Source organism: Gekko japonicus, unplaced genomic scaffold (genome assembly GCF_001447785.1).
Source record: "Gekko japonicus isolate JY-2015 unplaced genomic scaffold, Gekko_japonicus_V1.1 scaffold1585, whole genome shotgun sequence".
In the NCBI taxonomy this organism is placed as follows: Eukaryota; Metazoa; Chordata; class Lepidosauria; order Squamata; family Gekkonidae; genus Gekko; species Gekko japonicus.
In genome coordinates, this window is record NW_015172602.1 from 335,905 (window position 1) to 350,396 (window position 14,492).

Genomic DNA, 14,492 nt, shown 5'->3' on the forward strand with positions numbered 1-14,492 from the left:
TGTGAAAGAATGATTAGGCCTTGTTAAGAGGATCCATATCTTTATTGAAGTGTCTCTTGGCTTGCCAGGACAGTCATTCAGTCCATCAGGGTTACTTTTGCCTTACTGATTTAAAACTAAATTACTCCCACACCCCAACCTACAGCCCTGCTCTTTAACTGATCCTAAAGGGGTTCTAGCTTTGCCCTGCATTCTTCAGCACCATGCATGTATGTTTGAATGAATAAACATGTCAACCAACACAATATTGCTTAAGTCAAGTAATTGCATTCATATAGGTAACTGTTTAATCATTTCCATGACACACGTCTTCAACTGGGGCTGTCCACCATCAGACACCGATTCATTGTTTCATGCTTCTTTCTCTGTGATCATTCTTCAGGGTTCAGATAGCAGGTGGCTGGAGTTAGAGCTGCAGGTTGTTGTGTCCCCCCCCCCCTTCACGTATGGCTCCCTGCGCTTCACCCAGACTTCCCACAAAAGTTCAGTTAAAATTGCAGCAGCATTTAAAATGTCATCTTAATCATCTTTAATCAAAAATAGCTGAATAAAAATTCCCCTCGGTGTTCCTTGTGCTTCAGAAAGCAACCTAGGGTATGATTAACTGTGCCTTGTCCTGCCTGATTGCTTAATTGGGCATCTCTCTGTTGACAAGAGAATATTACCCTTCTTGAACTACTGAAGGCATAAATAAATTACTAAGAATATCTCCAAATTAAAGGGAAATTCAGTTGACCTTTTAGTACCTACCAGTAACATGTTTTGTTTCCTTTCTGTGTACATTTCTGGCTTATTCAAAGTCCCCTCTTTTCTCTTAAGCACACTTTCATAGTTCTTCGCTTTCATAGTTCCCTGTGGACTTTCCCTCCTTCAATGATTTTTCCTTTTTTGTCATTCTTATTCTTATAGGAAAGCCCCAGTCCTTATGCCCTCAGTCAAATAAGTTTTAGCCCTAGCCAACATGCAGAATCAGAATTAGGGATGGGCATGAACCACAAAAAAGTGGTTTGGTTTGTTGGCAAACCATGTGGGCAAGCCACGAATCTCACGAACGCAGTTGGCTGCATACAAACCGAACCAGGTTCTTGAGGTTTGTTCCTGAAACAGCTGAGCTGCAGGGGCTCTAAACAGCTCAGCTGTTTCTGATCTAAACAACAGCTGCGGGAGCCCATGGCTCAGTTGTTTAGCCTGGAAACAGCTGAGCCCCAGGGGCGCCTACTTCCATGGCTCAGCTGTTTAAAAGGGCTTTCTTGGACAGCTAGCCCCAAGGGCTAGATGCCCAAGAAAACCCCTTTAAATAGCTGAGCCCAGCAGGGCAGTTTGCTCCCTGGGGCTGGCTGCCCATCTGGTCCTGGTGCTCTGTGATAGTCAAGCTTTACATTCATGCAATACAATATTCTACATGTATCTTTGAGTCATTGTTTTCCAATCTCAATCACTGCTAAAGAGATGACTGTTGATCTTGGTTAAAAACTAGCACCCGTCACATAGCACAAAATCTTTAAGAATGAAACCGTTCTATTTGCAATTTAAAATAAATGTTGTAGCATTTAAAACGCTGATAAACCAAGAAATTACAGTGTTTCATCTGAGAAGGTTAATCCCTAGTGAGAACAGATACTATGAATGCAATCCTAAACAGAGTTGTATCCTTCTAAGGACTTAGAAGGGTGCAGTGCTGTTTAGGGTTGTACTGTAACCAACCACATCACAGGTGACTTTACTACATGAAAGCCACTCAGTTCATGTAGCCTTCTGTGAATCCCCTGTGTAGATAAATTGTATGCTCTACTCAGAGATCTTTCCCATCTGAGCACAGCCCTCTGTGGGTAGCACCCTGCAAGGGCAAGATAACAGCTGCCCATAGACATGCTGCATCTTCTGTTGTAGCCCCACCCTATGGAATGGCCTGCCTGAGGAGAGCGGGAAAGGTCCCACTCTTCCGTCTTTCTGAAAACTATACAAAGCATAATTGTTCAGGAGGGCATTTCTGTAATGGTAATAGGGCTATCCCATAACAAAATGGTTCAGAAAGACACTTATGAAGTGAAAGGGACTGTGAACTATACCACTCTGTACAGGATATATTATCTGTTTACTGTATTATTCGGCTGCACCGGCATTATTTTCTACTGATCTAATACCATTTTTACACTGTATCTAATGATGTAATAGCATTTTTCTGCACTGTATCTGCATTCTGAATCATGTCTAATGTTCTGCTTCGAGTCAGCTCTGAGCAGATTTAGGCCACTTCTGCACTGTCATTTTTGTCACTCGTTTGCCTCTATTGCTTTGTGTCCCCCCCCTTTCCACATGTGTTTCCCTCCCTCTGGAACTACTAGACAGCAAAACACATTGGGTGGGGAAAACCCTGAAGCAATACAGACAAACAAGTGACAAAAATGACAATGCGAAAGTGGCCTTACACTCTTCTAAGCCCATTGACTTAAAAGGGTATAACTGCATAGGATGCCACTCTAAAACACAAGGAGGACTTTGGCTGTGTCACTATTAACTGGTGATTAATGCTTCAATTTTTTCATATTGCACAGAAATCATCTATTTCTGAGGAGGCAGATTCCCATATAAAAGAAGTTCCATCTAGGGTTTCTCTGTATGTCAGAACAGTCCCTGAAACTGAGGAGTTAGTCTCACAGCTTGTGGTGGTGACCATTAATAGGAATGGCTTTGTTTAAAAAAAAAAGTAGAATAAACCACTCAGTGGCTACTAGCCACAGAAGCTAGAAATGCAAACTTGATGTTCAGTGACTAAATATCTGCAATACCATGGAGAAGTATTTATGTTTTCAGGAACCGATGACCTCCATCAGAAACTGGATGGACCTGGCCAGATGGACAGCTGGTTGACCTTTGATGACAATTCTTATATTCCAATACACTAGAATACTTTGAATTGCTAGATTTTTTTTATTTTGCAATCAGCCACAAAATTATTTTACATTATATGAAATGATGTAAGCATTGATTAATCATGCTGCTAAATTTTCCCTTAATTATTTTGTTTCAAGTTTCAGCCTAATATCAAGTAGTGTTATTGCTTCTTTTTTGCCAGAGAAAACGTGCAGCACTTTAAAAAATGATTTTTTTGTAATCTATTGATTTTCCCTGGTTTTGAATTACAGCTGATGTCCTAAGTGAAGAAGCCATCCTGAAGTGGTACAAAGAGGCACATCTTGCCAAAGGAAAAAGTGTGTTCCTTGACCAGATGAAAAAGTTTGTCGAGTGGTTACAGAATGCTGAAGAAGGTATGACTATTGGAATGTTATGGTTTCTTGGCAAATCTGTTATCAGCTATTTGGATTGCCATTTTTCCTGAAACTCACAGCAGTTGTCTTGTGCCACTGGACCTCCCATTGCACTTCCTGGCTTTATTTCCCACCATTCGAGAACCTCTGGTGACCACTTTTACTGCAAAATGCCAACAATGGTTATGTGGCATTCTGCCCACTACAGTGTAGCAGCACAACCAGCTAGATAAAGACAGTTTTGAGTTGTGACTCTAAAATGTTAGCAAGTCTTTTAGGGCTTAAGGCCTTACCTACTGGGGTCAGGATGGGGAGAATACTACAGTGTAAGTGGTTGGTTATTTATTAAATGCCATTTGGGTTGCTATGCTAAGCACACTTCTTAATGCTTATGGAATACTGGCCTATTCTTTTTAGCACTGAGACCAGGTTACAGGACAAAAATTCTGCTTCAGTATATTGGATACTGCAATCATGTCAGTGCTAAAAACAGCTTTCTGGGGATATCCCTGTTGATCCTGATTGATCAAGAGAATAGAACAACCCTTACTCAAAGGGAGTTCCATTGCAAGGAAGAGGCCATGACTCAATGCTATGACACATCTTCCATGCAGAAGGTCCCAAGTTCAGTCCTTGGTAGGGGTGCTCATTCAACTCTATCCAAGCTGGAAAAATAGCCAAAAAATACTGATGTTCTTTCAGTTGAATATACACAAGTATCTTTTCGGCTATCTGACATAGCTGAACCTTAAAAATCCCAAAAATATTCAGGATTTTTGGGACTGCTGCGTAGCCACAGTTGAAGGGCATTTAAAGGCACTGCAGCCCCTTTAAGTGCCTCCTGGGTGAGCTTGCAGCTTGGAGGAGGCATTTAAAGGGACTACAAGCCTTCCCCCCTCCATTGGAAACAATAGAGGATGGGGGCACCTTTTTGGGGGGCCAATAGAATTGGACCCCCTAGTCCAATCTTTTTTAAACTTGTGGGTTATTTTGAGGAGAGGAGCCAGCAGCTATGCTGCAAATTTGGTGCCTCTATCTCAAAAAACGTCTCCACCAGACCCCATATATCCCCAGATTCATTCCCCATTATACCCCATGGAAACTGGTCTTCATAGGATATAATGGAGCTGAAAAAAATTGGGATTCCTGAAAAAATCCTGAATTCAAATACCATAACAATATTTGGATTTGGGAATATCAGGAAATACCAATATTTTTCGGGTTCAATATACCTGAACCTGAAAAATACTGGGGTTTTTTTCCACACCTCTAATCCTTGGTCTTCACAGAACCATTAAGGAAGTAGGACTTGGGAAAAAACTTTCTCTGACTGAGGCCTTGGAGAGCCACAGTCAGGCACAACAGAAAATATTGAGCTAGATAGACTAATGGTATGATTTAGTATAGGTTAGTTTCATACGTTGACATATGGCAAGTGCTCCAGTGGGCTTATTTCTCAGTCAGCAGTTCTTCATGTCTCATGGCAAACATCTTTGTGAAACTAAGTAGTTCAAGACGTATAAGTAAACAACAAAACACCCTACTGGACAAACCTAAGTAGCTGAAGCAATTAAAGTGGTTCCGTGGGTTTTAGTTCACATGGACAAGTCTGTCTACATCCATTAGGCTTGTTGATTGAAGGCCAAATCTGGTTTCCAGTCAATGAACAAAATTCCATCTGCCTTGAAGGCAAAACAGTAGAAGAAAGAAATGCCACCTCCTCATTGGGACAAGGGAATTTTTGAGATTTACAGTTTAACTGTGGAGTCCACCAAAAGTTAAGAAGGATTTTGCATTTTCCTACCCTCAGAGTCCCCCCCCCCAACAATCTCATGACCTCCCATGAAGAACCTCTTTTACTTTCTGCTTTAAGCAGCCCCCTTCCCACTGCCTAATCCCATATTAGTCATCATCTACATAGTTGGCAGACTGTAATTATTAGCTCCCTCTTACTTCCCCTGCAAAATCTAAGCTTAGTATTGCTTCACGGTTTCCTTCAACTTTTTGGTTTCTTTATTTAGGGTTGCTAAATATGCTTTACCAAAAGTGATAGGTTTTTATATTCAAGATCCTGTAGAGATGTCATTAGAAAGATTATTTATCAGTCTAAATGGACATAATATTTGGGCGTTTCATTTTGTGTTGAATTCTCATCAGTCCTGCTTACTATGGCAGATACAATAACTGCAGCTGAAGAAGCCTAAGCAGAATAAACAATCTTCTTTCTTGGAATGATGAGTTTTACACCACATGTTTTACAACATATATGTTTTTGTGGGAATTAGATACAAGTTGACATTGCTAAGTCTGCACTGTGGAGGGGCACATGGAGAGAGACTCAGTATGAAAGTGGGATCAGAATAGCTAAGGCTGCCTCTATAGTCTTGAGTGCTGGATTCCTAAGGGCTCCTGTCTCTTTAGTAGAAGCTTGCATTGATCCGTTGTGGTAACAGGAAGGTATAAGGCAGATTAGGGCCCTTGTTTCAAAGAGATGTTGGAGAAACTTGGGTGGATGGTCTGCCCAAAAGTCTGGGTCTAATTCATGAACTAGAATGGGAGTTTAAAAATGGGAGTTTAAAGGTTACATCATTGTGTCTAGGGGGTCTTTTCACCCAACTCTTTCATCTTGCAGCAGCTTCAGGCTAGAGCCAATTTAGGCTGATTTTCCAGTTGCTTCAGCTGTGAACACTGATGCCATGCACCACATTCACCCCCATTTGCCTTTGACGTACCACTAAAGCTCCTCTGACAAGTGTGGAGTTTTTTTGTGGCACACCAGAAGCTAGTTTCTGTTTTAATCTTGGGACACACTCAACAAAATTATAGTCATCACCATTTGGCACATTCCCATGATTGTGTGGGAATATGATAACTGTGTGAAAAGGTACATCAGTCTTCACAGTACTAATTGAACTGTGTGTTCAATTGTTGTTCCACCCACCTGCCCACTCTCCCCTTTCTCTGTGTCAATTTAAGTTTCTATGCCACACTACCCATTATGGGTTAGGTCTCACTGGGTTAGAGCCAACCACTTTTTATGCTGGTGAAACAGGCTCGAGGCATTCTCTTTGACCATCCAAAAGGACTATAATAAGCTTAAGCATAGGACCTGCATATTCAAAAACTATGTGGAGCGGAGGCTGTTGTATGGAGGGAAATTGAGTGAGACTGGATCCAACCCAAAATTTGTTCAACTGAATGGAGTTATGCTGGCTTAATGGTTTGCTACTGTTGCATCAAGCTGGTAATCAATTTCTAACTGGTCCACTTTAGCCAAACACTTTTTCCAGGAATGGAGTACATTTGACTACACTGAGGCTGATTAAAGAAATCATATGTTATTGTAGTATTTCATAAAAAATAGGAAACAATTACTTTTATCTCCCCCCTCTCTTCTTTTACCCCCTAGAATCTGAATCCGAGGGTGAGGAAAACCAAGATGGATGAACAAAGCACAAATGTATAGGCTGCGGCTGACTGCTTCTTCTTGGGAATTTTTGTACTGTTCAAGCAAAAGACTCTTTACTTCAGTGTCATACCGAAAACTCTAGGCTAGGCTTTCCTTTTGTTTAGAAGACTAAAATATTGGAGCCCTGAGGCATTAGATGCTGCACTTGGGACTCTTCCTCTGGCTTGCTGTGCGCTCATGTAGGCAGAGGCATTCATCAAGGGAGACCTATAGGGCAAAGATGAAATAAAATACTTACAGACTCCTTTTTTATTAGCAGTCTTTTCAGGTACTAAATGTGAACACTTTAGTGTTTGTTCATACGGTTCTTCTGTGCGTGTAGCTCAATATTTGCTTGTGTCTGTGATTTGACATCACCATGTTTTTTTGGAATTAAATGGCTTTTATATCTTAAGTCCAGCTCTTGTGCATTTTTGGTGTATAATGGCTTGTATGTTACTGACCGAATTTCCTCAATTTGACTCTCTGTGCTTGGATGGCACGGAAAGTTTCCACCAAACTGACAGGTGCCGTTAGGAGCATCTGGTGATGGAGTGGGACTGGGAATTTCCCTGTGAAAGGCAGCATTACATGAGTATTACATGTCAATATTTACAATGGGAAGCAGTTTGTTGTGTGACTAGGTGACATATGAACTGATGTCAAGACTTGTGGATTAAAGGAAAGTCCCTCTAAAAAAGAAATAAAAGAATTATCAAAAGCATTGTAAATGCCAGAACTATAAATAAGACTGAAACATTTTCTCATTGCATAGTGACTTTCATAATAAAGTGTTATCCTCACAGAACTGAGGTGCTTGAAGAGGACCAACATGCAATAAACTCACACACAAACAGCACTGCAAGCAAGCTTGGTTTTTGCAGCTTCTCGGCCCACAGTGGGAATCAACTGCTTGTTTGCATTGATCCATTTCATAGCCTTTATTTTGTATGTTTTGTTTATGTATGTTCACATCTCTGGAAGAAACAAAGCTTGTAAGCAGACACAGGCATTGATACCTGCTTTGTTTTGCCCAGTTGCTGCATCTCATGCAGTCTGTTGCCATAATACTGGATCTGTAGAAAACTACCACTCAAGATACAAAAATACAACAGGCAGGATTGACACAATGTGCAGTATTGTTTACAGCTAACATTTTACAAGCTGCATCATTTGGCAACCCATATTTGCTTGCACTGAAAGACAGAAATACATGGGATGTCCTAGAGAATGACAGCGGAAGACAGGAAGGCCTGGTGTGATCTGGTCCATGGGGTCACGAAGAGTCGGACTCGACTGTGCGACTGAACAACAAGAGAATGAGGCTGACAAATTGTGCAAAACTGCCTATGAACCATGCTTCTGTTTTCCCACCTAGCTTTCTTGTCCCCATGAACTGCCAGCTCCCCATCTCTTTCTGTACCAATAGCACTCATGAAATCAGTACAACCCCTTTCTCAGTGCAACAAAGAACTCTCTTCAGGGGTCGTTTCGTAGAAAAAGAGCTAGGGGAACTCATTAGCATAACTCATTAGCATATGCCACACCCCCTGACATCACCGGAAGTGTGTCATAAGGCCACACACCCCACCCCCAATGGTCCCGGCCGCCGCCGCTGGCCTTGCAGCTCCACTGCCGAGCCCCATGAGGGGCCCGGCGGTGGACCTGCAAGGCCGGTGGGAGTGCAAGGAAGCCCCGCGAAGGCCCTCCCTGGCCCCAGGCAGGCAGGGGTGGGGAGAGGCAACTTTCCCTCCCTCTTCTCCTGCCTCCTGGCTGAATGAGGGCTGGAAGCGGGGCGGCCGGAAGCAGGGGGCGGGGCTTCATCATGTGCCCAGCCCCCCCGTACCTCACCCGGGGGAACTGCGATCCCCCGCAATCCCCCCCGAAATGACCTCTGACTCTCTTTTCAAGCCCTCTGAGGCCTGTTCTTTATCATGGAGACAAAGGGCAGTTTTGCCTTATTCCAGTCTCCTCCCTGCCTTTGGTAGGTTCAAACACCCTCCTTGCTGTTTCTCACCTGGGTGCTTCTCCCCAGTCAGCATTCTTTTATCTCCATTGGCCTCTATATAAGGGTTCCCATTATTTGTTTGCCCCTTCGTACCGGTTCTGATTTTTGTATCCTCTTCCACAGCGCTCCCTATCTTCCTTTTCTACTCATCCTTTCCTTAGGACTTTCCTCCTTGGGCAATTGTGGGCGTCTGGCTTTTCTCTCTGTATGTTCACCTCCTTGCTATGTGATGCTATTTAAAAGGAAACAGCTCCATGCAAAATGTTGATTCTTGGCATCAATTCAAAGGTTAAACTGACATTTAAAATATTAAATAGCACACCACACGTTGACTGAAATCACTCCACAACAAGCAGAAAACAGAACTCTACTGACAGCTTTCAGCAAGGTAATAATTTAAAGGATATTGCTCTGTGAAAGCAAAACGTAAAAGGCTCACTTATATGGTAACTATGACAACGAAATAATGAGATTATTGCTAGCAGAACACAGACTGTGACTATCCAGTTAAGTCTGCTGTGAAATGGTGTGAAGCTATAGGAAGCCTTTTGACAATGTTGCTACTGCACAGAAATGACAGTTGTAGTCAAAGCAACTTGAAGGTACCATTTTAGACCACAAATATAAAAACCTGTGTTTTAGCTGAGCTACTGCTCTCTAAAAAAATGGGGGAGGAGAGGGTATGCATTGATTTAAAATAGCTACACCCAGCCTCATCAGCAAAGTCTCCTGAAGCAGCTTCCATACAAAACAATACATGAACAAAGTCACACAACAGATGCACACACAAAAATTAATAAGCCCAGCTGGCTAAAAATGTACTAAACCAAATCATTCAATAGCTTTTGCCAACTGAACAGAGAGAGAGAGAGAGAGAGAGAGAGAGAGAGAGAGAGAGAGAGAGAGAGAGAATATAATTCAAAAGAGCATTAAAACCAATGAACATAAAAGGGGCAGGCCTCTGAAAATCTTAAGAAAAAGAATGTTGGTTCAAAAAACTTATGGTAGGTGCCCTAAACATGGATGAAGGGGAAAGAATTCCACAGATGAGGTGTCAAAACAGAAGTCCCTCTCCATGGCACTCCCCCTTATTCCAGCAGGTGGGGGCACATATGCCAGGGCTGTGATTTCAGATCTTGTCAGCAATCTTACATCAGGCAGAGGCCATCCTTTTATCTCTTTTGGGGAGTACATAGGAGATACATTATCATTCTGTTTTCTCTTCAAGGATTTGTGCTGTTTTCTTGATAAGGCCAATAGCTTGTAAAACCATTTTTTTTAAATGGTTCTTTCGAAAAGTAATGTGTGTGTTTTTAATGCCAATCAGAATTTTAGAGAATCATTCAAAGGTGTTGTGCCTTGTACATGTGTTTCTGCAAGAGGAATTAAGGAAGCAAAACAGAAGACCCTCTCAGACAAGGGATCAGTTTTGGTGTAATGGTTAATGCATGGCCTCTAATCTGGGAGAACCGGGTTTGATGGCCACTCCTCCACTTGCACCTGGCTGGATGACCTTGGGCAAGCTATAGTTCTGTCAGAGCTGTTTTTGAAAGAGCAGTTCTCAAAAGAGTTATCTCAGCCCCACCTACCTCACAGAGTATCTGTTTTGGGGAGGGGAAGGGAAAGGAGATTGTAAGCCACTCTGAGACTCTGAGTGAAGGGCGGGGTATAAATCCAATCTCTTCTCTTCTCCATCTGCTACTGGATGGATATCATTAACTGTTTGATCCTGTAGCAATTTCCTGAGAACTTGTGAGGGGCCAAGATGAAATCCCTAAAGTGTCAGCATCTGGTGCTTCGTTCTCCTGATAGACATATTCTACAACTCAAAATGGGTTTCAGTGTCTCTGCATCTGATGAAAAGGAACACTTGCCTAGACCTTGGTTTTGGCAGCATTATGGAAGGAATCAGCTGCCCAAGGTAGCTGCAATTTTTATCAGCCAAATTAGCCCAACTTCGAAGAGAATGGGCTGTGCTTTAGAAGGCTGATGCTAAAGATCTTCCCGACCAAATGTTTAATTTGTAAGTTACACTTGCCTTGTCAGAAGATGGGAGATTTGCATCTGTGTTGAAGCTCCTTTATTCTGTTCATCACATTATGGCTGAATTTGCTGTCACAGTGTTATTATGTCACAGTGCTACTGTCTCTGAACCTAACAGCCATCGTGAATGAGGGGTATAGCGCATTTTGAGCTGTTTGTACTTCTGGACGCGTGCCAGAACGATAAATCTTCAAGGCTGACTGAAAATGGCTTCACCATAACTGAAGGGGAAACAGCAATCTTGGGTGAGGCAGATTTGCGATATTGATAAAGTAGGCATAGTGTGAGAGGGGTTGAACCACACAGTAAAATTCACTAGGAAGTGCTCCTATGTGTAGTGGGTAATGTCGTACCTGTATTACCTCTTGGCAGGGGGGCTCAAAGGAAAAGATGGGAGATCAATTTCAGCCACTTCCTTACTGATACCGGCCCATATTGGCTTACTTTTACCCTTACCTATGCAAGCCTCAATGAAAAAGGATAAATTAAGCTTTCTCATTAATACTACTAATATTGGCAGGGAGGTTGTCCTCTGTTAGAAACAATTATTTCAGCCCTTGCTCCAGAACTTTGAAACTTCCTTCCTAGAAAGATATACCAGGCCTACTATATTAAAAATTAATTTTTTAAAAACCACACCTTCTCTCCTGCCTTTTTTTAATGGAGAGCTGAGATGCTCTGTACCAAGGTTGTTGGTATCAGTGTTAAGGGTGAATTAGTTAAACTGTATAAAGTGTTTATTTTCATTATGTTATTTTCTTGGATGCCGTCTTGAGGGCCATTCTGCATGGGAAAGTGACAAAAAATAAAGCAACAGTGTATGTGCATGGGATAAACATTAAGTCTTGCCAAGTGCCAGGTTCCTCACTAAAACAAGGTCCTTGCCACAAATGATGGTTTATTTGGATTCTATTTGTTTCTAATCTAAATTTGCCAAAACATCCATGAAACTTCTACTTAAACCTTAGGGGAAACTAAGAAAAAATGGTTTTTAACTTGTATTTAATACCCACCAAGTCTGAGGAGTTCATATGTAGAAACTTATTAATCCCAAATTATCTAAATTCAACACCTGGAAACTGCATCCTTACAAAAAAGCCAATTTCTTAAAAGAGTCCTTGAAGGCTCCAGCTGTTGTTCTAGGTATAGATAACCTGCGCCCCCTAGTGTGTATTACAGGTTGTTACATTTATATTTACATAGCTTGACAAAGGACTGAAGTGAAGATACCCTATTACTGTTTTTCAATGTTGAACTGATATCAAGTTAGAACAAGGAGAACTTTTTTAATTGTTGCTTTTCAACATATGTTTGAATCTGGCAGTGTATGGTTGATCTGCCTGCCTCCTTAGGTTGTGTAGCAAAAGACCTTCTGCCCACCATTACCTTTCTTTGTGTTGGCATCTACCACTATTGTTATCTCTGATCAGGCCTGCAAAGCCCTGCAAAGTCACATGATTCATCTGACCATTCCCAAGAGCAGAGTGATGCAGCCAGACATGCAGATGAGTTTCCCAAAAGTAGGCACAAAGTCCCTCTAACAGCTCTATATCCCCGTCTGGGCCTGACCTGCTGTCAAAGCAGCCCAGCACAAACACCCTTTTTGTCCTGCAAATAACTGAATAGATTTCAGTAACAGACTCAATTGCTGCTCTCATTGGGGGGGGGGGGGACCTCTGTTGTATACAAAGGAATCCACCAGTGTGCTTGCTACTGTGCATTTTTAACCCAGCCTTTTCCCATAGACTGAAAGAGAACCCAGGCCCTCTCTGAGTTCGTCCTACCATTGGAGAGGCTCAAAAATCACAGGGACCTCTTTTTTCTTTCTGGTCTTCCACAAAAGTTAGTGTACCTGGGAATGAGCCCCTCATCTTTTTCAAGCTGTTGCCAAGATTTTGTTCCCACTGCTGAAGAGCTAGCAAATGCATTTCTGGGTCTTGAAGAACACACTGCTGCCTGCTGTTTCCATTTTGGTTTTCTCTTATTCTGTTCTCCTCTATGTCAGTATCCTTCATAATCCTCACAGAACTAACAGTTTTTGGGTGTGCTTCACTGGCACTTTGTCGGGGACAGTGTGATGATGTACAGATATCTGTGTAAGAATATGCCACTTTGGAAGGTGAATGTTGAATTTATGTACTGTGAATGCTCAGAAACTGTATAGGAAGTCGGCTCAAAAGGTCTTCCCCCGTTAATGCCTTCTAATTTCCAGTCTGCCAAGGCAGCTCTGGCTAGGTGGGTTGCAATGGGTATATCAGCAATGAGACTGCTGGAAGTGCTGAGGTTTCTCGTAATTACCCACATAATCACAGGGGAGTTGCCTTATAGTTTTTTTTAAGGCTCTCAAAGGCAGAGAGTCAGATTTTGGGGAAATGCATAGACATAGGATGAGGTGAGAGCACATTGTTAGAAAAGGAAAGACTAACAAGATGCTGGAGAAAGGTAAAAAGATACAGACAGAGCCTGAATAACAAATCAGGAAATGTTAAAATTATTTTGATTAGGAGAAAACTTCTGGTTTTGGTGGGCTGATGGTGGCTGTCTCCCCAGGGCGCTCCTGGGGGACGATCCGTGGACCAGCGCACTGAGAGGGGGTGCGAATGTACGCATCCTCCTGGGACTCGTGTGATGAGTCCCTTGCCATGGGGCGCTGGGGGTTGCCCCTCTGCAGGCATGCTGCCGGCAGATTGAGGCTTTCCTTTGCCCCGAAGGTCTCAGCGCTGCGTTCCCAAACGGGACTAAGCCACACACACCAGGAGAAGCACTTGGAAGTTCAGCATTAAAATTCTTACCTGGTGAGATCTGAGTGATCAGACGCCGAAAAGTGAGTCTGTTAAAGCAAGAACGCCAGAAAATGAGCGAGTCCCCATTTATTAAAGCAAGGGGGGACTCTCCCTCGGAAAAAATAAAATAAGCAAAAAAAAAGAAAAGCCACTGCAGTGGGGATGGAGTTTTAAATGGTAATAGACTGTAGTAGAGAGACCCCAGGAGTTAAACAAGCATTTGGGCAAACTTTCGGGACTTTGGCAAATTTTGAATAAAGTAAACATGCCTAAAAATGGCAATTGGCGAGGCAGAAGTAGCAACAAGTGAGACCCAAGCTTCCTTCAGGAAGTTGAAAGCAACTGGCCCATGTGACCAAAACAACCATAGACTCTCAGACTGCAAGTTAAGTTTTCGCCCTCTACTGGCAAAAATGAGTTACTACACAAGAACTGTGTTATACTTTGGCTGCTATTTTCAGGGGACTGTGTTCACATTGGAGAAGCGACTAGCCTTGGATCAAAGGGACTTCCAATATTAAAGAGAAGAGTCTAATAGTAAGTGGCGGAGCCTGTATATAGATGACTAAGCGAAGCTGCAAGTGATGGGTATGCCATGGACATACTCGAAAAAGTCTAACAGGCTTATAAGTATTTTTATAAGCAATGTATGACCCTCCAACTCTTGGGTTTTTAGAGGGTTTTCTTTTCTTTCTCCTATAGTATTAGATCCCCTCCCTAATTTCGTTGTAGTTTTTAGCAAATGCAAATCAAAAAATCCCCTATGGGGGGCCAAAGGGAAAAAAAAAGATTATTTTGATTAGGGATGTGCAGCTTGAAAAGAATGGTATTTTTTTGGACCTGGATATCAGGGAGCCAAAAATATCATTATTCCCAGTTTTCCAGGTTCCAAATACTGGTTTGGTATTCACATTCGCTCCCCCCCCCCCCCCGGTGTCTGA

General features: G+C 42.3%; 1 protein-coding gene across 1 annotated transcript in view; it reads left to right on the plus strand.

The window, feature by feature from the left end:
* Positions 1–7,110, plus strand: part of BZW2 (basic leucine zipper and W2 domains 2) — a 63,327-nt gene extending 56,217 nt beyond the window's left edge. Inside the window, 2 exon segments of the mRNA XM_015421580.1 lie at positions 3,147–3,269; positions 6,679–7,110. Coding sequence (XP_015277066.1) covers positions 3,147–3,269; positions 6,679–6,716 — 161 coding nt within the window. The 3' untranslated portion in view covers positions 6,717–7,110.
* Positions 7,111–14,492: the final 7,382 nt, after the last annotated feature.